Source organism: Nanorana parkeri, unplaced genomic scaffold, assembly GCF_000935625.1.
Source record: "Nanorana parkeri isolate BGI_ZX_2015 unplaced genomic scaffold, ASM93562v1 scaffold109, whole genome shotgun sequence".
Lineage (NCBI taxonomy): Eukaryota > Metazoa > Chordata > Amphibia > Anura > Dicroglossidae > Nanorana > Nanorana parkeri.
Window position 1 is genome coordinate 337,372 of NW_017306377.1, and position 22,688 is coordinate 360,059.

A 22,688-nucleotide genomic window follows, 5' to 3' on the forward strand; every position below is an offset into this window, starting at 1 on the left:
GGGGGGGGGGGAAATTCTGCCCCGGGCGCCCATAACTCTGGTTACGCCACTGCCGCTTTGTAACGCACGGTAGGTGCATTGCACAGTACTGTGCGTTACTTGTTACAGGAAGTGCCTGGTAGGATCACCAGGGATTAATTAATGAAAGCTGCCGATTTAAGACGATTGAAATCGGCTTTTGAAATTACATTAACATGCTAAAAATAATTTTAAATTTTACTGAGTTTACAATCATTTTAGGCTGGCAGTGATGTTTACTGTGTGTCGTTCTCCTTTAAGTCATCCCCATCCAGCCGTAGCAGGAGCACAGTCACCAGCGCTGCAGAGAAGAATAGAGGCCTCTTAGCCCTGTATTTATAAATCAGCTGCGGTGTCACTAGTAATGATGTGACTGTGCGCACACATGGTGCCACCTCGCCTCTTAAGCTGCTGGGTATTATTCTACATGTCCAGTAGGAGAGAGCCCTGGCAGCACCTGAATTGGCAGCCTTGCCTCATTGCCTCAGCTTGAAGCTGCCAAAACAAAGAAGATCCCAGCCAGCTCGAGCTGGGACAGCTTCTGCATGCCGTAGTAATTAAATAATTGCTGTGCAATGGAGCTCTTTCCAACAGCCATTCAGACTTCACAGTGGTGTCTGGGTGCAGAGTGAATGACTTCTGCCATCAGTACAGGCGCTGCGTTCAGTTAGCTATCTGTGCTGTATATCTCACAGCTAGGAAAATCAGGTTTAAGTTGTATCTCAAAGGTTCGTGTGATGGATGAACACAATATAACATTCAGGCAGAATTCAACCTAAAAAATGTCAGGTTATATATGACTGCTGTATCTTTTTTTTTATTTTAAACTACAGCAGTGTTTGTGGCAAATCAGTTTACTATTGAACAGGATTGCATTTGAGGAAGAATACCAATTTGTAAAAAAACTTACCCTTGAAGTGAGGCTACCCCTGCACTGCAAGGGTTAAGTGCCTATTTTGTTTATTTTAGTTCAAATAAAGCTGTTTTACTCAGCTCATCCTCAGTCCTGATCTCCTGTCCCCGCAGTTTCTTCTCCCCGGGCTCTGGTGATCTAATGACAGCTGAGGCCAGCATACCGAATGCAGGTCCATTGACCTGCATTAGACATGAGGATGCCAAGGCCCATTTCATAGCTGGAGTGGAGGGGGAGAGAGGTAGGTCCTGACTGAGATTAAAGGATAATTTAAGCCTCACGTGTTTTTGCATATATCAACGGCTAGCAAGCAGTAGATTTATGCAAATACATAAAAAAAAAAAGAACCAAATAGATTTAAACTTAACTGTGTCTCCGCTGTGCGCTCCCGTCTGCAGATCATGGGAGGGCACACGAGCAGTTTAGATCTACGGCCGGGAGAAGAGGAGAGACACAGGGTAAGTCAATGCAGCAGCGTGCACCCGCACAGACTCGGTTCGACTGGAAGAGACAGGAGTCAGCGCTGGATCAGAGACCAGCACCAGCCATGGAGGGACTCCTGAAAACTTCAGGAAAGAAGAAGATGATCGGATCAAGGGGATCATTTAAGGTAAGTACTTAAAGCAGCATGGGGGGGTTACTTTAATGTCACATTAAGGATCTTGTGAGTATATCTGCTTTATTTAAACCCCTAGACAAAACTTAGCACTAAGAGTTTGGGGTAGTCCCACTGCAAAGGTAAGTTTTTTTAAATTTTTAGACAGATTACTCACTTGTACAGGAGCTCCTATTGTCACAAAGGGAGGGGTTGTCCTTGGGGACAATCAATTTTCCTGCATTCACATGTGCCGCCAAAGGACTTACTTACAGGAGAAGAGAGTCATCAGATGACTTCCTTAGTCTGTCACTGCTCCTTCATTGCCCAATCGCAGGCAGAATTGCATAGCTACAGCAAAGAAATGACAGGCCACCTCATCTAGCTGGTTGCCAGAAGTTCAGCTTTAAAAGAAAACTATAGTGAAAGAAACATGGAAAATTAAATTGCTGGTTTCTTATGACTGCCATTCTGGCCCTATTAATGTAATACTTTACATCACTTCCCTGGAAAAAGTGTGAAGAAGTGGACTGACTTTTTCTGACTTTTCTAATCCGCATAATTGTTATTGACTCAGAAAGCATTAAAGTTAAAGGGTCAGCATAAAAGCCAACCAACTAACATTTTCAGGAGGTCAACAATGGCAGCCCCAATGCTTTTTTTAATGTCAGGCTTTACTTTAAGCCAGATGTAGGGCCATTTTCTGGACTGGTTCTCTTTGGAAATGAGTCAGCAGGTTGTTGACAGCACATCTGCTCAGGTGAAATTTTTACCAGATCTGGAGACATGTAGGTGCCTACAGATGGTAGGCTCTTTCTTTCATAACTCCCTCTTGTCCTCATTTACTCCACAGTTGTCCCTGTTTTAGGATATGAATAAAGCTTTTATTAAACTACCAACAAATCTCTGCTGCTCATACATTTATGTAGGGATTCTTATTTCTCATCTCTTGTGTTTGCTCATTTTTGAGGACTTGTATAAAAGAAAAGTACTTATATTTCCCCTAGACAATTGCTTTAATTGTTAAACTTACTCCATAGATGAGAGTTTGGTTGTTATTGCATGCAAATCTATTTTTTAGCTTGCACCAATGCATCTAAAGTGAACCTGACAGGTACATCAACAGGGCGTCTAAGACGAGCCATTCCACCAGGTGCAGAATACTCTGCTCCTTGACTTCCATGTTAACCTATCAGCTTATTGGATCTATTTTCACAGTTGGACTGTATAAATATTAGAGTTGGAAACTCAATGCTTGTTATGGGCAATGATATATTTTTCTTTAGCGCATCTTTTATACATCAGAATAAGAAATAAATCTGTTGTAGGTTTGCTGCACTCCTTACCGGGATTCCCATATGGATAAAAAAGCGGGTGCTTGAAATGACTGCGGATGGCGCCGCCAATATGCAGATAGTCAAGAAATGTCACCAGCACACCAGACCGATCTTTATAGCAAATAAGCTTCCATTTATCGACGTGTACCGTCTCTCATCCGAGAGACGGTACACGTCAATAAATGGATGCTAATTTGTTATAAAGTTTGATCTGGTGTGCTGGTGACATTTCTTGACTAACCTTTATACATCAGGCACTCTGAGGGCACTAGACACTCTTACAATACACTAAACTTTTAATAGCAACGGCAAGGTTTAGCTCCAAGTTAGGCAGACATTAAGACACTGTATAGAGTGCTCAGCCAGAATAAGACTGCTTGGGTGCACAGAAGTCAGATTATCAAAGCACAGTTTTTGCAGTATTTGTTGCCGTGGTGATGCAACCTTGGGAGTTTTTGGAGTATTTCTATTTTGCCAGTGTTGAACATGATAGGTGTCTGTTAAAGTATATAAAATCTAACTTTTATATTAATGATTTGCTCTTTCCTACTTTATATAAGCCTAAGAACACTTAAATTAGGCTTTCAATGACTGCTGAGTGCCTCCATCTACAGGGTCTGAAAGGGTATAATGAGCAAGGTGGCTCAGCACACATGTTTATATTCTTGAGCCATAGCATTGTGCCTATCCATTAAGGCCATGCTATTAATTAATTTCAATAGCTTGTCTTGCAACCCTTCCACCAGCAGAGTGATAGTAACACAGGCCTAACACAGCTTTGAACAACATGCTTCTGTGGCATCCACAGTTTGCATGAACAAAGCCTATTGGATGTTGGAAAACAGCATGCTGATTGTATTACTTGCTTTATTATGTCTTTTGAGCTGTAGATGGCGCTGTATTGCAATGTTAGTCTCTATGCTTATGCATACTGATCTATGATACACAAGAAATGTTCCTGTATGTATGTTTCCTGTATAATTCTCTATTCCTCTATACATACATATAACGTCCTTCTAGGCAAGTAAAACTTAATTCAGCATTCCTCAAGATCTCAGTGCTTCATCTAGACAGATAACCAACAATGGAAACATGAGCAAGGAAGTAGCAAGGGCATGTGTTTGCATGTGTTTGGCTGTAAAATTTGGCATAACAAGCTATTCTTTATAACCATTTGAAGAAGAAGTTGGTCAACTTATTTTTGCTGTGCAAAAATAGGGTGTTCCCAAATTCCCAAAGGGTGTTCTATCGACAACTTGTTAATTGCCATTGATTGGTGGATGAGTCGAGGAGACTTTCACTGACCAATTAAGAGTATGCATGTTAGTTAAAGGATTCGAAGGGAACGGCTCACAGTGAGGGATGTTTAAAAGTATGTTCCACAAGTCTCAATGACCAGGTATATTTTCTCCTAAGCCCATGAGATGGGTTACACTCCAATGGGATAAGATCTTTTGATGAGGAAGAACTGGAATTCTGCTGCCCCAAATGTGAGAGGAGTCTCTGAGTATTACTGTAAGAGACTCACCGTCTCCCGTCCCGGAATAACGATACGGGACCGCGCATGCGCACAACGGGCCAGGGCTGCCTCTCTCAGCGCACGCGCACGTCGGCTCGTGGCTCCTCCTGGCGCAAGCGCAGGAGCCCTCTTAAGACGCGGCCACACGAATCTTCGGCGTCCTACTGTTTGCAACAGTGAACGCCGAAGATTCACGCTCTGCAATCCGCAGACCGATTAGGCGGACCTCTAAATAGCCAGCTATTCCCTCACAGTGAAGGAGCCCCGAATCCTCTACCATCCAGCACAGGGGGACTGACACCCAGGAGCCAAGCATCAATCAGCTAAACACCCACTTGGAGTGCCAGCAGCAGCAAGCCTCACAAACAGCAAGTATCTGCTACTACTCTCCCATTAACCATAACGTTAGCAATTGCTTAAACTGGTTTAGTCATATCATATATAAGCAACTGTGTGAATTGACTGTAGATCAATACTATCACCACGTAAAGTTGTTCTATGGTAATACTGGACTCTCTGAGGCAAAACCTTGTATACAATTTGCACTAGTACTTGTCTACATAAATAATCTGTGAATTGATTTAATTAACCTAAGGGGAGATAGTGGATTAAGCACTAGTGCTCAGTACCATACTTCACCACCGGGTGTCTACCTCAAAGTTAACCCTCTCACCCCCAGTAACTACAACTTTAGATACCACGGTTCTGAATGATGTGACATGTCTCACACACTGCTCTAATTTCATGAGAGAGTAAAAGCCGAGACCCCTTACTGAACAGACCGTGAGGTACACACTCCGCAGTTGAGATCCTAGGCTTGCATTGCAGAGTTGTTACAATTACCATAGGGATAGGGTTACCAAAGCCCTGTCATCTGAATACAAATGTAAAAGTGATTGTTCATCCTGACCCAGAGATGGACAGCAAAGGTCCTGTTTCTTTGGTAGAGTAGTTGCAAACCAAAACTGGATGCCATTTAGTTTGCTAAACCTCTATTTTCTTTTAGGAAATACCATGTTCACCTTTTTAAATTATTTTTGTTTTTGCAGCTCATTGCTGCCGATCTGTTCCAGCCTCTTTGCAATCACTTCATGTCTACATGCATGTACTCTAGTATGTATGTATTGTATGCATGTCATTTCTCAGGACTGCCTTCAAGATGGCAACATTGGCCGAACATGCAAATGGAACGAGCCTCAGTACGGCTGCTCATGGACTCCACCAGAAGTAAATGTGAAATGGTGAAAATGCAGGAAAGCAGTTAGGAAACAGGGACATTGTCCCTAGACCAGGACGTTCCTTAACAAGGACCCTCATAGCAGGATCACCAGCTGTTCTTTTATGGGAAAACTGCAGATGTGAAAGTGATTGAAAATGACTTTTGAAATAATTTTAACATGTTAAATCTTGTATGAGATTTTAGTTACTGGGTTTCCTTAACAACTTTAAGGATCCCAAAGCATGAGATAGTAGTGGAATGTACAAGATGAAGTGTCACCACACATGTCACATATAATAGATCTGGCTAAAGGTTATACTCTTTTATTGTAAACTCTTTTAATTATATATTCTTTTTCACTATTTCTATCAAATCTTTATTGTTAGACCCATCCAAAATCAGCTGAAAAAGCAACAACGAGGAACTTGTTAGGATCACCCTCTATTTTTGCCTGGTGACCATTGCCACAGAGACAGAAAGTGACGGGAAATGCAAAAATTTAAGTTGTCACCAGAACAGGAATAGAGGGGAAATCTTCCAACAGAGACACTTGTTCTGGTGGCAACTAAAAATGAAAATGTATCTTACTTCCTGTTTCATCCCCAGGAAAGGAAATTAAGGAAAATCTCTGCAACAGCACACTTGCAGCAAAAAAATATACCGACTGGAGTTACAACCCTTTCACTACTCTATGCAAAACTAACACAAACATCTTGAGGCTCTGCATGCACTTTATATTTTAGCTCCGGTAGTTGTGCAGCTCATAATCAAAACAATGTGGTTCTCTTTAGCCATATTTCTCCAGAAATAACTCTTTTGTAAATGTCACTGAAGAACGGTACATTTAGCCACTGGACGCATTTTTCTGCAAATATCCACTGACTAACAGGCACTGTAGCTGCCTTAACAGCAAGCATATGTCATACTTTACACTTTCCTATGCAGACCTCGATTGCCTACATACATATGTACGTATAGGCTAATTAATAGATTCATATTTGGAGCAGTAGAATCAGTAGCCTTAGGCTGCATTTCTTATGTAATTATGGGAGCAGATGTTTTTTACACACATGACTTGACCTATGTATAACATGAACATTTTTTTTCAAAGTATAATTTAATTCATATCACTGACTGATGTCTGCATCGACTAATACCGCAGCATGGAAGTTTCCTTACAGCAAACTATGTCATGTCTTTGTGGTTATTTGTACTGCTGATCTGATATAGAAATATTTCCCACTGTATATGGACTTACTGTATAGGTGACATTGAATTGATACTTTTTATTTAGCATTAGTAAAAAAAAATTACTTACCCTTAAATACACTGGCCATACACTGCCAAGAACACACGGGTTTGGCCAAGTGTTTCTGATCAGCTGCGGCCGCTCCGCCTGTACAAATCAATGACAGGATGACAGTGCTCATGGCTGTCCTCCTTGAGCAATTACATATGGCTTGAGACAGATGAGGGGCTCTCTATGCAGAATGTCTGTGGCTAGGGCCCATCATCTGTCCTTAACCGCAGGTATTTGCTCCACTTCCGAATACATGTGGACCATGCGAAGCCTCTCAGCCTGTCTTTCATTTGTACAAGCTGAGCGGCCGCAGCTAAACATAAACATCTTGCTGTGGCCACCCTAGAATTACACTGAGTTGGGCGGAGTACAGGAACCAGGAACCAGCAGCTGGCTGTATGAATGAGCCCTAAAAGGGACATTTATTTTATTTCTTTATTACAGGTATTTAAATATTTTAGACCAGGGGCCTCCTCAGACCGGGTGATACCCAGTGGCCGCACCTAAACGGTGATGGCCATCTCGGTGATGGACGATGGCAGAGAGAGTAGGGGATGTTCATCTGGCGGGATAAGGTATGTCGCAGGGGTCCCCTCCTCTCTTGTGCAGATGTTGGGCTCTCAGTCCATGGCCGAGTGTCTGATTTTTCAGAGGGGGTGACACCAAAATGACTGTCAGTCATTTTGGCATCACCTTCTCTGATTGTGTCACCCGGTGCGGCCCGCACCCCCCTTGTGACGACACAGCGATTTACATACTGCATATTCACATTAGTCCCTGCCCTCAAAGAGCTTACACTTTAAGGTTCCTATAGCACAAATATACAAGGCCAGTATAGGCAGGAGCCAATTAACCTTCCAACATCTCTTTGGAGTATGGGAGGAAACCGGAGTACCCAAAGTAAACCCACACAAGCACAGGGAGGACATGCATTATTATAAAGCAGTGCATCTGACATTCACCAAACATTCACTGGAGGTGAATCTACCTGCTGCATGTGTTTTAAATTACAGTGATTGATTCACAATCAGTGAATGTTTAGAGAAAGTCACATTTACTGATTCATGAATATGCCCGTGTGTAAACCCAATCACTAGAATCTCTTATAAGCTTCAACATGCTAATGTAATTTCACATGTTGTGTTCAATATTTTTTAAATCTGAAGCTTTTTATTGAACTAAAACCTGGTGATCCTGCCACAAAGGAGCCTTGTTAAGGTACTTTCTGTTATGGGGTGACCCTGTCTCCCAATTGTGCCTCTGTTACCCTATCATATGGGCTTTCAGTGAGGAATACGACCTGACATTTCTACACACTTTACAAAGGCATGATCCACTGTTCACCATCAGGAAGCCTACCTTGAGAAATTCCATGCAGCCATCACTGGAGTGCATATGGACAGTAAGTGGCTACAACAACAAAGGATGAATAAAAGGGAAAAGACAAGTATTCTATTATTTTTTTAATGGTAAGAGATTTTGATACAAAGTGCTTTAACAAATGTACCAGCTAAAATTCTACATTTAAAGTAAACCTCACTTAAGAAAACTATTGCTCACCTCCCTCTAAAAAATGCTAGTTGTTTGGCTCTTCTGCTGACCACTGGCTTCAATACTTGCTAAGTTACTGACCTGGAGCAAGTATGGAGATCAGGAAAGTCAGAGGAGAGTTAGGCTTTCATTAACACATAGGTGTGAATGTGTGTTTTGGGATTCCTGCGGCAGAGATCCCAAATATGCCGTGTTGAGGCGGCCGCTGTTACCCAGTAAAATTATAGATCAGGTGAGAGTGGCTGCATTTGAAAGTGGCAGTCCGATGGCACTGCCCATGTAATTGTATGTGATTACATTCGGTTTGGAATGGATCACTGTCCATGAGTGCATCTATTGTGTGTCCAGGGATAGTGATCTATTTCTAACTGCATGTAATTGTATCACATATTGCCGCTTTCAAATTTGGCCACTGTCACCCAATCATTAATTCGAATGGGTGACAGCGGCTGCTTCTAAACACCATATTTGGATTTTGCCACAGGAATTAGTAGGTTCCTGCCACAGGAATTCCAAAATGCACATCCATAAATAGTGCAAATGATCCATTAGAAGTCCTTATCTGCATATTTGTTCTGTGTCAGGGACTCAACATGGAAAGATGGCCATACACGGATAGAATTTCGGTTGTTTCCTGCTGAATTGGCTGAAATTCGATCTGCAGGTGACTGAGCTGGCACCACCCAGGGCTTAACAAATTCAATTTTACAGCTGCCGTCGCTGTTCAGATACAATACAGTAGCTGCCAGGGTAGATTCTTCCATCTACAGTTTTTAGCGTGGCTGGGTGAATCAAGTGTTTGCACCACGGGGCCAAGTGATAAAAATCTTAAGGTATATGGCCAGCTAGGTCAGCTTGACAGCTAGGCATCTTGTACTTTCAAAAGGAGAAGTGAGCAATGGCTGCTTCTTATGACAGGTTCCATTAGAGGCCACCCATACAGAAGCTGCTCTCATGTAAAAACCTTCCATTGTCCTCTTTTGCCAATGAGAAAATGTAAGAAAATTTGGCAAATGTTTGTCAAATTTTATATCCTAATATCGCTATTAGAGGCTCAAAGAGCAGAGAAATGAGCGATGTGAAGGGAATAGAATATAACATAAGCACACAGCTTTTCAATGAAGAGAAGAAAAATATATGATTGGACACCCTGACCTAAGGGTCTAGATGTAGGTGCACCTCTCCACCCTTTATAATTACATTCCAGTTTGCCTTCCTTATTAAGCTGGTTGCATAAGCTGAATCTTGGCCTAACTGTCGTTCCTTGCCTCACTACAAGAAATCACTTTTCACTTCTTTATTATTAGAAATAAAATGGACATTTTTACAAGCACAGTGGTCTTGCCCGATGGCTATTATTCTCATTGCTGTGTTTTATTACATCCTGTTTGAAGTGTGGCTGGCGCATAGCTCACCACACCCTCATTTCGCTAATGGGGAAAGCACACTTCTGTAATATCGAGCCTGTGCCGAGATCTTTAACCTCTCCTAGGCCAGACTCCGAAGCCTAACCCTGGGACTGATTACCTAGTAGGAGCATAAGAGGGGGTTACTGGAGCAGGAGGAACAAATACATATTGCAAGATTTAAAGGTGTTTGAGCAGCAGAGATGTAATATATTATCCGTTAAACTTTACCCATCACCAGCTGATCTAGAGACGTGGCTCAGCGTTATGTCATCGCTAGCGGGTCCGGCATCTCTATTGACTATTTATACTTAAGCTCTATGCCAGATCGTTAGGGCGTGAATGGCATTCTAGGCACCTTTGGCGCAAAAATGACATGCCCATAACGGCTGTGATTTCCAGTAAGTGTAATTGTCCAATAACAAAAGCATTAGTAACTGTGTTTCTATTGGCTGATTGTTTACCCAGTGTGCTAACATGAAGCAGCTTTGCTAGGTTGTCAGACCGGTGCTTTGTTTAACCAATCTGATCATTTAAAAAAAAAAAAATATTGAACAGAGGTTTTCTACTGTTATGCTACCAAAGAACGGGGACACTTTTTGCTTACTATATGACAGGCCCATGAAGCTTAGGGTCTGATATGCACTATATGCTGGGCACACTATATGCTGGTTGGGTGCTGTTTGCATGACGCAAGCTCCTCTAGATGGCGGCGAGGAGCACAGGAATTCTTATGCTCCTTAGTGTCATCTAGTGGTGCTGGTGCCCTGCAAACGGCGTTCGCCCAGCTATACGCAGGGTGGATCATTTACATATCAGCCTCTTTGTGTTGAAGTCTATGTAAACCCTAGATTTATATTTCAACAGGTTTGGCATCTTGCTCCACTGTATACAGTTTTCCTAAGCAAATTCTTCCTCATTAATCTTTTGCAAAGTGGATCCTGCAAGTAACAGCACTTCCTGTTGCAGGTTGACAGCGCTAGTCCACTGCCTTTACATTGGCATCAGCGTTGTCAGCCTACTGTGTGTGCTCCTTCAGTTGGCTGATGGGCTGCCTTTCTGAAAGATGTGTCCAGAGGAGTCTGGAGGCCCTTTACAATACATGACACCATTTCTCCTTTTACTTGTTTGCTGGTCTGTTCAGTTAAAAAAAATAAGACTGCATTTTTCCTCCAATAGCTCTATCTTGCATTGTTTTTTAATCTCGCATTGTTTTTTTATAAAGGGTGTAACAATAGCCACAGAAGACCATGCAACTGCTATGGGGCCCAGAAGCACGGAGCCCAGCATTATCTGGCTACAAAGAAGCAAGGGGCCCCATGATGGTTTTGCTGTAACCCAAATACCCACATACTGTATATGGCCCTTTACACTTCCCCGCTATTGGTAAAATATTCTAAACGTAACGTTGCTGACGAGAGAATATTAACCCTAACTAGGGCTTTATGTAGATCCTGGTTGGATAATAATGCTGTAGGTGGGTGGTACTCATACTGGTAATAATGGTAATGTTTTGATGGTGATATTTATGGTATATGTAATTTGTGGACACATTTTTGTAGAATTCAGGAGCCAGCCTGTCCAATCCAGGAGCCAGAAGGATTTTGTTTAGGAGCCGGCTCCTTTGACAACAACCAGAGAAAATCTCAATAGTTAGGCTGCAACTTTTAAGGAGCATTGGCTACATGGCCTCTGGGATTTGTCCGGCCCTGATCGAAACTCACAAATAAAAATGTAATACAACGTATATATTGCACCCCTTAGAAGTGGTGGCTTCATTAGTGGTTTTTATTTGCAGGCTAAGAGCATTTAAGTACAGAAATATTCCTGTTGATCCTGAAAACCAGTATCCCTTTAATTTCCCATATTGCACTGAAATCTCAAACAATGCAATTAGCTTATCCGGCTATCTTCAATAATTGAGATGAGGAGAGGGGGAGGTGTTTGCTGTCCATATCAGGAAAGCAGTCTAGTGCTCATCCATAGATACGGGCATAGTAAATGGGTATTGTCACCCTTGGACAGGAAGCGTGTCGCTGGCAGGATCATCAGGTGAAAATAAAGAAAAAAGCCTGATAAAAGAGAACTTACGCAGCCACCACATCTAAGGCACCATAAATTGGCGATGGTCATTCAGCTGGCATTATAAGATACTGATGTATATGAATGCAGCTGGCGTTCCAGAAATGATTGGATTGGTAGATAATATTTCCCTACGTTTCCAATGCAGCTGCCTGAGTCTCCAGGTCCTGAAAAACCAGATCCTGCAACAACATGGGTCGAGTTTAGAGACCGAATTGATAATGGGACGCCTATTAAGAAGAAATGTAAATGTAACAAGAATTCTGTAAGTATCACCTTGTTATCCTTCTGTTAATAATTAAATAAAGTCGGACTTAGTAGTCATCATAAATATATATTCTATATATACCCCAAACTCCTCTAAAAAGGGGGCCCAGTAGCAGAACTGTATAAGACAAATTCAATTAAAAATGGCAAATTGACCTGGAAGCATAGCCTACATGAACAGTACTGATGTTTATCACTAGGGCAAAGCTATGAAGCTTTATTTAGGTTATCCCATTGCTTAGGATCACCATGTTGTTTAAAAATATAATACTCCAGCAATAACACCTATTCCCAAGGCATATGTGGACATGTAGGCCAGTTATTCCCAAACCTACCCACTGATGGCCCCTTACTGTCTTTCATAAAGATATGACAGGGAAACTGCACATAGCAGAATCATGAGGGTCATCATCAAATATGGCACAAAGGCCCATGTAAGAGGAGTATGTAAAACTCAGACCAAGGATACATAGATTGGATAGAATCAGTAATTTACTGATTGACTTAATTTTTTTTCCTGGAACTGCTGTTTTGTTTAGTGGTGTGATGTCAATCGGTATGGCTTGTAATGACCTTAATTAAGCTTTTTGTTAGACTAATCCATACTAAATTATCTTAAAGCAGACCTTGAATCAGATACATAGTTTTATGTTAAGTAAATGGACATAAGAGGAAAACACTTGCTGGTGTTTATTACCTCCCAAATGTATCACACTAATCCCCTTACAATGCCTTCAGGCATTGTCTAGGGTCATGATCTACTTTTTGGACCGAGATGTTGGCCACGGAGTTACAGTCATATAAATCCTGGTGCCTGTGCAGTTTTTGGCTTTGATCTCACACAGATCAGTTTCCTGCTGCAGCCTCTCTTGTGACTTACTATAAAGTTGCAATATTATTGACCAGGGCTTCACGCATCACAGGAGCTAGGTGGCCAATACTCCCTAAAAATGAAAGCTGGCTCCCAACATTTGAGGATTTCTCTAGTTGTTGTCAATGGAACTGGCTCCTAAAAAGATCCTGCCAGCTCCTGGATTGGACAGACTGGCTAATGAATTCAATATGAATTTGTCCACCCCTGTTATAGGCTGATCACTCGAGGGGAGGAGACTGAGGAAATGCTTCTTCCTGCCTGCAGCAGACTCGTTACACCATCTCAGCTTAGGCAAAATGACTTGCCTATTGCTCAAGGATGGCTTTTTAGGGTAAAAGGTACAGTTATTTTGATACACAGTACTGTTGCTGTATATTGCGGTATGTCAGCTAGTTATTCCTACCAAACGTTAAAGTTACTGACTGTTCCACTTTAAAAATTACAAAGATAACCCAGGAATGTCTTTAATGAATAATGAGTTTATATTTCAATGGTTAATGTTTAAACATATTCAGACTGTTACATGGCCATGTGTCTACCTATATGTACTTGTTAATTTATTGTATTTCTTCATCAGAGACTTTCTGGGCCACCTGGCCCCCCAGGACCACAAGGTCCCCCTGGACCTCCAGGAATGCCAGGGGCTGAGGTCACCCATGAAGTGTTGCTGCAAGAGTTTAAACAGATGCTCCGAGGTAAATAGAGCTATCTTGTTATAGTATGGTCTGTACTCCTTATATATTTCAAAGAGGTTTTTAGTTTATCCAAAGAGAAATCCAACTAGTAACTAGACTAGTAAACCTCCTAAAAAAAAACAAAGATATTTTTTTTTGTTCAGGATTAGGATTTTTACTATAAAGGCCCATGAAAGAGCACCCTTTCTTTGTTCATGTTTCTCCTGCATAAAGGCTGTTGGAAAGCTTGGCCTCAGGATGGCTTAGACAATGGCTGATCCATCAATGTTTTTGCTAGTTATAGGCCTGTGGGAAATCATTCAAGAGAGCTTGACTTTTCTGACCTTACAATCTGTAGTTTTGTTGTGATTGGAGCGGACAGATGAAGTAGCACCAATCAGAATGCTAATGGAAATAACTTTGAGATGCTTTTGTTATGTGTTAACTGTGCGTTTGTCGTGCATGTGCATTGTCTTGTATGAGTCAATAAAAACACAAACTGACCTCAAGGTGACATTAAATGACCCCAAAAGCCTATGAGCACTATCCCTATAGATCTTTGGTTCTCCATGCATTTATATCTCACCAAAGCTTAAATTGTATCTAAAGGCAAAAGCCAGTGGGATTGGACTGTGATCAAATAATATATATCCTTTGCTTGTTTGTAGAACAACAATCCCATACAGAATATATGGTGGGGGAATCAGGAGATATATATATAAATAAATATATATATATATACACACAGTATATATGTAGAAAGATATAAGTAAATGCTCCCCATTTGGACTACGGTCAGGAGCAATATATAACCAGGCTGTTCCATGTTCAGACCTGCACTCACTGCACCTGACATAGGAAAGTCTTCCAGCATCAACTTACTTTGTGGTTCTCCACATTCAGTCACATTGTATCTTAGAACCAAAAATTAAATTGGTTCTGGAAGACTTCGCTCAGTGATGGCAGGTTTGCAAAGAGCGCAGGTATTTATATAAAACCCAGCAGTTGGCACTGACTGATAGCTCTGATCAACATCTAAATGTGGAGGTATCACCACTCTCTACGAGCCCACTATATCTCATTTGAACTGGGTTAGGAGGCAAATGCCCCCCTCCCCGGCCCAGTCCTTTTTTGGACTTATCCCACGCCATTTAAAGAACACATGTATTGAGCAAGTAACTGAGAAGGTATTGAAGCCAGGTGAAACTAAACACCTAGCATTTTCAGAATAAGGTCATCGATGGCAGCTTACACATTTCTCTCAGCACAGATATGCTTTGTTGCCTACTTAAATACATTGACAGCTGTAAACCCTCCATCCCTGGATTTGCCAGATCCAAGTAGCCCAACAAAATTTTGGATGATCATGTAATTTTCAAATCTGACCTGCAAAGTAGGTCAGTTCAGTGGTATCTGTGAGATTGTCTGTTTGTGTGAGGGTGGGTATGCTTAATACAACCTTACTTTGCTTTCCTCCATTGTTGTATAGCAATAATAAATTAGTATCTTCTTGTTCCCACAAGAGGCCACAGATCGTCGGACAGTGTCTGGTGATGCTTCAGAACACACCAGTGAGCCTCCACCTTTACTGCTCCCTATCAAGGATCTCTATCCATACAGAAGGATAGATGAAGCATTCCACTGTCGGCTTAAAGGGTCTGTCATTGTGGACAAGAGAACATTGGCAGAACTTCAGAACTTTCAGATGGTAAGATATAATAAAAAGGGACATCTAAAGTTTACAAATTGGGAGTCACATGTAACGCTGAAGAACAGCATGTACATTGTAGAACTATGAGTGTACAAAGATCAGGCTTACTTACCATTGAAATGTTCCTTCAAACATGCTGTCCTGATAGTCCTGACATCGAATCCCCTGATGCATGTAAATGGGTTGGCTCTGATTTGACAATTCTCATTGTTACCAAACACATATGAATTGTGAGGGGTTAACATTAGATCAGGTGGAGGAGACCCCTAGCCATAAAGTCCACACAAGATGGGGGCTCAGCTGTTCTTTACTCCTCTTAAAAGATAAATATGGTCAAACCTTTTTGACCGTATTTCTCTAGAGGGTCACAGGAGGACATTTACTATGTATTCCTGTGACCCAAAACTCAGCATATAGAGGGTTATTGCCTGCTATATTCTAACAGTGCAGAGCCGTGCTGCAGCCTCCAAAGACCCCCAAAGATCCACCCTGCTGCCTGATTGACAGCTTGCTCTGCCTCTCTAAAGGCAGAGTCAGCTGTGCCTGGGGTAATTCCTGCGAGGAGAAGATTGTGATTTGAGCGTTTAGCGGTATTTAATCGCTTAGTTATCGATCAATAGAGCCGACGTGTGACAGCTGCGGTGTTACACGTCGGCTCTAATTATGGGGATGAGTGTATTTCACTCATTCCATACTTCTCCTTCAAAGTATAATCGTTTTTGGTAATTTCCTAAAAAATATTTTTAGAAAGTTTGAAAGTTTGCCTGGCCATTGTCTCCTGTACAGAAAGTGATGGGAAATCCAAAATGTTGGTATTGCCACATGCACAGGAGATGGCAATCTTTCATTGGAGACAATTGTTTAAGCGGGGAAATTCGCTCTCTTTGGAGAGATTTTCTCTTCCTGTTATGTCTCCAGAGCAAAGTAAAGTGAATTCTCTTATGAACATCCCATATACACACATATATATACCTTCTATACAAATCTACAAATATGACCCATATACCTTCTATAAAAATGTACAAATATAACTCTTACCTTAAGTTTCACTACTAGAAATTTCTGGTATCATTTCTTATCCTTTACTCACCTTCATTCCTTGTTATAAGCATCTCTGACACATGTTATTTCAGCTTGAATAGACTTGGAAACATTGGGTGAATCACTTATTAAATTGACAGTCCACATCTTTATAATATTTGTATTTTTCTGTTATTTGACTTCAGCCAGCAGCTAAAGGCGCCTTTCTTCGGGGTTCTGGAATGAATCTGCCACTGGGTCGTTTCACAGCTACCATTCCAGGGATTTACCAGTTTTCAGCCCATATTCACATAGGTTGGTGAGCAGGTTTTTTTTTGCTCCTGTTTTCATAAATCATGTTTTCAAATCTCTATCATGTCTCAAGGACAGAACAAAGAAGACCACATAAGGCCCCCAAAAACAACAGTTTGACAAGCCAGATCTACAGCCCATTAGGCGATTATTGCTTTCCTTATCCCAGTTGCAGAAATCTCCCCTCCTTGTATAGTCAACAGCGCAGGAAATGAGGGGAAAGTCTTGAATGCAGATTAGTCTCCAATGCAGGAATACTGCAACAAATAAACTTTTGTTTTTAGTTTTTGAGTAGGAGAGTGGAAACATGTTAGAACCTTTGTCATTTTGTATTGCTTATCTAAAACAATATTATAAAATTATTCAAGAAGCAATATGTATACATATATACACACATACTGTATATCAGCATGAAGCTAAAAATATTAAAAGGGAGGGAAGGGAAAAAAAAACAAATTCAAATTAGTAACTCCACATTACAAAACATTTAATCTAAAACAGGGGACGGCAACCTCTGTACTTCAGCTGTGGTGAACCTACAAGTCCCATGAGGCATTGGTCAGCCACGGGCTTGACTCCCAGAGACAGAGATATGATGGGATATGTAGGGTTACCACAGAAGGAGTGCCAAGGTTGCCTACCCCTAAAACTACAATTAAATAGTTTAGCTATACGTACACTTTAAATTCCTGAGTAGAGAAATTAGATATATGAACAAGTTATTTTGGTCCTGATACAGAACAATACTTGGTTGGGGTATATGATAAACAACCACTAAACTTTACTGAACTTTTTGTTTTGTTTTATAGATCACAGTGAAGTGAAGAGTAAGGGACAACTGCGCCCACGTGACAGCGTTCGGGTATTGATATGCATTGAGTCCCTGTGTCATGGATTTACGTGAGTACTTTTCCTGAATGATATACAATGATGTAAGGGGGTTTACTAAAGATATGTAAAGTGTTAACAGAGCACCATACATAAGTAACATTTTTGCAAACTGATTCATGTAAAAAATAGTTTTGATAATGTTTATTGATTGATAAAAAAGTTTCAGGCGAAAATCAGAACAGAAGATTTAAAAATGGTGCAGTAATCACATGGAAGAAAACCAATAGTTGTCACTTGTCTCAATGGCATCGTCCATAAGCAATTCTATGACTTCTATATATCGACATGGTTCAGAATTTATAGTGGGAATATTGTCATACTACAGCTGACTGCAGGTAAGCATGGAAGGGACTGACACGTTGGTATTTTTCCTAAACTCTAGGACAATTCCTTCTAATACAAGAATACTAAACATAATCTGTACTAGATAGCTGTGGTACTCAGCAATGACCAAGGGGGTCACCATCATCAGTACTCCTCTTGTCTTACCTGTATCTTAAGAAATGGACACTACAAGGCTTTGAAATGTTGGACAAAGAGCAAATTGTTGATTTATAACAGCAATATCTAATGCTGGCTTGTCTTCATTACAGATGAGTACAGTTTCTTGTAATTGGTTTCTTATGTAGTTTCAACTTAAACTTTTAAGCTTTTACTACACTTTAACCTTCACCATTGGTGTATGCATTGCTTTTATGGACTTCTCTAGTTGCTCTTGGTTTATCACAGCTGTAAAGCTGAACTCTGGGAATTAGACAACATCTACCCTTGCAGTGGTCTCCCGCATCCACCCGCCCACACACACTGCGAGGGTTAACTGCTATTTTATGCAGAACTACACCCTCCTATCCCTTAAAACCAAGAGAGGTTCCTGTGCTTAGTGCATGTTGTCTATTGTCAGTTAGCATTGTTTCCAGCTCTCTGTGGACCATGGAACCCCTTCCCCTAATTATGGGTATAATTATGGAGGAGAGGGAGAGGTGTTCTGTGGTCCTAACACATGTTCTGCCCTAGGGTGCCAACACAGCTCTTCATGGATACAGTAGAGTAAGTGAGTGTTGTCACCCAGGCACAGGATGTGTTACTGGCAGGATCACCAGGTGTAAAAAAGGGAAAAAGAAGCCTGAAAAAGAAAACACATCTAAAGACTGATACACTGCAATATAGTATAATAAATGTATGTTTTTGTTGTGTGAGCAGAAAACATACAAAAACCATACAGGTAATAACTGAACCTGGAACGACAGAAAATGAGGGCTACAATGCTAATTACTAAGCCAACAAGTTGCATAATAAACATCTACAAGTTCCTACAAACCATGGAAAGGTATTTTATGCAGATATGCTACTCATACAGGAACAACTGGCAATTAGGGTTTATTAATCCTTCATAAGAACAATACTATTTGCTAATAAATTCCAAGCTGATGATTTAATTATAAGCAATGAAAGCTTGACATGCTGATTCCAAGGTTTCGGAGTCCATGTATGTATATAACACAAATGAGCACCAGAGCGCTCGCAGCCACAAAAAAAAACCAACATATATCCTTAGACTGTGTTTGGTGAGTCACATGCGCAATGGCAGAAGAATTTGACACGTGCTATAATGAGGTGATGGGTGTCTTAAAATACTTCAGAAATTACATCTGCAAAAGTTTTCCAAATGAAATTGTAAATTCTGCAATATAAAATGATTGCAATACTGCTGTTGGCTTTTATTTCAAATGGTAGGATCAGGTTTATCAGGACCCTTCTATCACTATGAGTAGAGCCGTCTACTGCATTCTGTAGGAGTTTGGAAGAACTTTGTGACATACTGACATTAATAGTTGATCCACTTATGGAATAGATACCGTTCACTTATTAAAGTGACCCTGTCAGGGTGTCAACAAAGTTACTTACCTGAGAACAGGAGGTTAGTGGAAAAAACCTGTTGTGGATGTCTGTTGTAGAGGAGCCCATGAAGTTGTGGGTGTTGTAGGCTTGATTGACTCAAAGTCCTGATGATGCAGTGAATCTTCATTCATTTTATATTTATTGAGTGGTGGTTGGGACATCCACTTCTGGAAAGATTGGCAACTGTCTTGAATGGTTTTCACTTGTGAATAATCTTCCTCGCTGTAGCATGATGGACTTTAAATTGTGATCTACTAAGACACAGATGATCTTTATTATGTCTTGATAATTAAAACCACAGAATTCAAAGAGGGCGTACCTTCTTTTTCACATGACTGTATACAGTATATTTTTTGAACCATTTCTCCCCTGTTATTATTTCTTCCATGGCTACTCCTAAAAAGACATCCCTGCTCCACAAAGGACATCATATTTTACCTACCTTAGAAGAGAGCAGCACTACACATAACTATCCATTGACCCATTTGCTAAAACTTGGCTCTGTAGTAGAGTGTGTCCCCCGCGGGCCACTGTGGTTCTGCCAGATAACCCCTACCTCACTATTGTGTCCTGCAGTGACTATGAGTTATCAGTAGGAACCACAGTGGTCAGTGGGTGGACCAGCATTGTGATCAGCTCCAGGAGTCAAATCTGATCATTGCTGGTTGGTCTGCTACAGAATACAGTTTTAGAAAATGAGCCGACTGACAGGTATGTATAACATTGCTTTATTCACAGGGTAGTGCCTTTGTAACTTTGTTGGCCCTCTGACAGGGTCATTTTAAAGTGACTTGAACTCAAAGGGTGAAGATGTGCTTTGTTATAGGGAACATTTACAAATGTTAATTCTGCCCAAGCAGTTCTCTGAAAAATCTACCTTTTGTCTTGAATTCCTCCAAATAAAATAGCAGTGAACTTCTGGTATGTAAGGACTAAGCACTCATGTCCCTACATCTCATAGCTGTATATATGCAGTGTAAGATATAAGGCACTCCTCTGACTTCTAGTCTAAGGAGATTTGGAGTGAGAGGATCTGTGGGGTCACTGCTGTGAAGCCCACTGTTCTCCTCGCTGGAGGCTCTGACCTGAGGAAGCGAAGCCCTGCCACTACCAAGATACCAAGATGGCCCCCTCCACACAAAGACATAGTGCAAAACAAGGCATGGTAAGTCAGTAATGGGGGAATTCTCAGCTAAGTAAAAACTCTCTTTAAATATTAAGCATTCTCTTTACAAAGTGAACAATCTCTACTCCTTTGGTACATCAATCACACCAACTCACAAACTCATCTAGTGACCATCTCAAGCATGAGCTGATGTATTCAACAAGTCATAATTGTAAGAGTAATGTGTTGCTCATCTCATATATAAATATGGTTATAGCATTCAGAAGTGATAATTTGATTATAGGGACCTAAGTCTGCCCTGATCTTATATACATTGGATACATTAACAGCAAGATATCCCGCCATAGTAGTTTTTATGCTTTCAGTGAAAAACTTCTTTAACACCACTTTAAAACTGAAATCCAGATAGAATTTGTATTGGTTAGAAAGTAGAAAGTTGTATTGGTTAAATGCATTGGAGAAGAGTGAAGGAACCAACTTTGGAAATATTGAAAATTAACATGTATGCTTATTTGAGATTTTAGTGATTGGGATTACAAATCATTTATTGGGGCCAACACTTTTTTTCAAGAAGATAACAGCATTATCTTTTTTTTTTTAAGAAAAGAGGGAGGAGTTAAAAATTAGGGGAATGTTTGTGGGTGTAACAAGTCTAATTAAGTTATGAGGGGGTGGAGTTTAAAACACCCCCGTTTTATATTTTTTTTGTTAATTTTTCTTAGTAATAGCAAGCTCCATCCTGACTCTCTGGCCTTCCTGTGTAGAAAACATTTCATCACCTTTCGTCATTATTTATAAACTCCCATATAGTCTCCTGTGGGCAGGAAATGTCAGCTCGCAATGATCCAAAGAGTGTGACTTGGAAATTTTGGAGGTTTTGCTGTTGTTGGAACTTTGCTTTTGTTACATTTCATTACAAAAGTGTTTTTACAGAAATTTTGAAACACCAATCAGTTTAGGGATTTCAGCCTTGCTCTACATCATCATAGACATCTGCTTAAGCTTTTTTAGGTTCCCCCGGCACTGAACGTGTTAATGCGCCTTACAGCAAGCAAATGCTTCTTTTCAGAGTCACGCAATCGTAACGTATCATAAAAATTCAGAACAGTTAAAGAAATGTGAAGTTACAGGAAGGAGTAAAAAACACACAAAAAGACTAAATGCCAAACGTCTTTTCAACGTATCACTGTATTCACCTTGCCTAAATCACCCCCTCAGGTCCTGCCCCTCCTCCTGTTCCTTGGCAGGTGATGCCAAGACAGAATCAGGTTTTGCACTTGTAGCACTTACAGACCTGCTGTCGTCAGTCTGATCTCATGCCCGAGCAATGTTCCATTCACGTCTCTCATTCTGCCCACCAAGCCTGGCACTCGTTATTTCCCAGCAGAATTCATTCCCCTGCATCATTTTTCCAGTAAGCTGTCTTTTTATTGTTGTGAAGGGCCTAAGTGATATTGTGTCTCAAGAGGGAATGGAATTGTCAAGGAACTGGAATGGTGCCTTACACCTTTACAAAACATCCCTCGCTGGGTGCCAGCGGCTTCTGGAGCTATGGAACGAGCGCACTAAAAAATAATGATTTGGACAGGTCTTCTAAGAAATAGTAAAGTCAATATGCGTAGCCTGCTCAGAACAAAGATGACGAACTTCTGCTCATGGGTGTATAAAAACATCTCAATAATAATGACATTTAATTAAAGCCCAACTTCAGCCTAAACAATTTTTTTTTTTTCATTTTGGATAGAGTGGGGACATTTTTATTTCTCCAGCTGACCCTGTTTTGGAGATTGTCCCTTTGACACCCAGATAACAAATTATGGGTCTAGGAATACAGAGAAGGTTATAGCACTTCCCCACCCAACTAGAAAAAAAGTGTCTATGTTGTTGTCTGCTTTAGAGAGATTTCCCATAACATCCAGTCCCTAACAGGAGGTGAGAGTAAATCTCCCCACAAAGACAGTAATACAAGGCTGA

At 40.8% G+C, this 22,688-nt stretch overlaps 1 protein-coding gene across 2 annotated transcripts in view; it reads left to right on the forward strand.

Moving 5' to 3' along the window:
- Positions 1–22,688, forward strand: part of FAM132A (family with sequence similarity 132 member A) — a 63,000-nt gene that overhangs the window by 29,415 nt on the left and 10,897 nt on the right. The window contains exons 2-7 of one of the 2 annotated variants that reach the window (XM_018553090.1): positions 12,089–12,209; positions 12,649–12,650; positions 13,659–13,776; positions 15,279–15,463; positions 16,693–16,801; positions 17,608–17,698. In XM_018553090.1, the coding sequence (XP_018408592.1) occupies positions 12,089–12,209; positions 12,649–12,650; positions 13,659–13,776; positions 15,279–15,463; positions 16,693–16,801; positions 17,608–17,698 (626 nt within the window). The remainder of the gene's footprint in view (positions 1–12,088; positions 12,210–12,648; positions 12,651–13,658; positions 13,777–15,278; positions 15,464–16,692; positions 16,802–17,607; positions 17,699–22,688) is intronic. The other variant, XM_018553089.1, reaches the window with a different exon arrangement.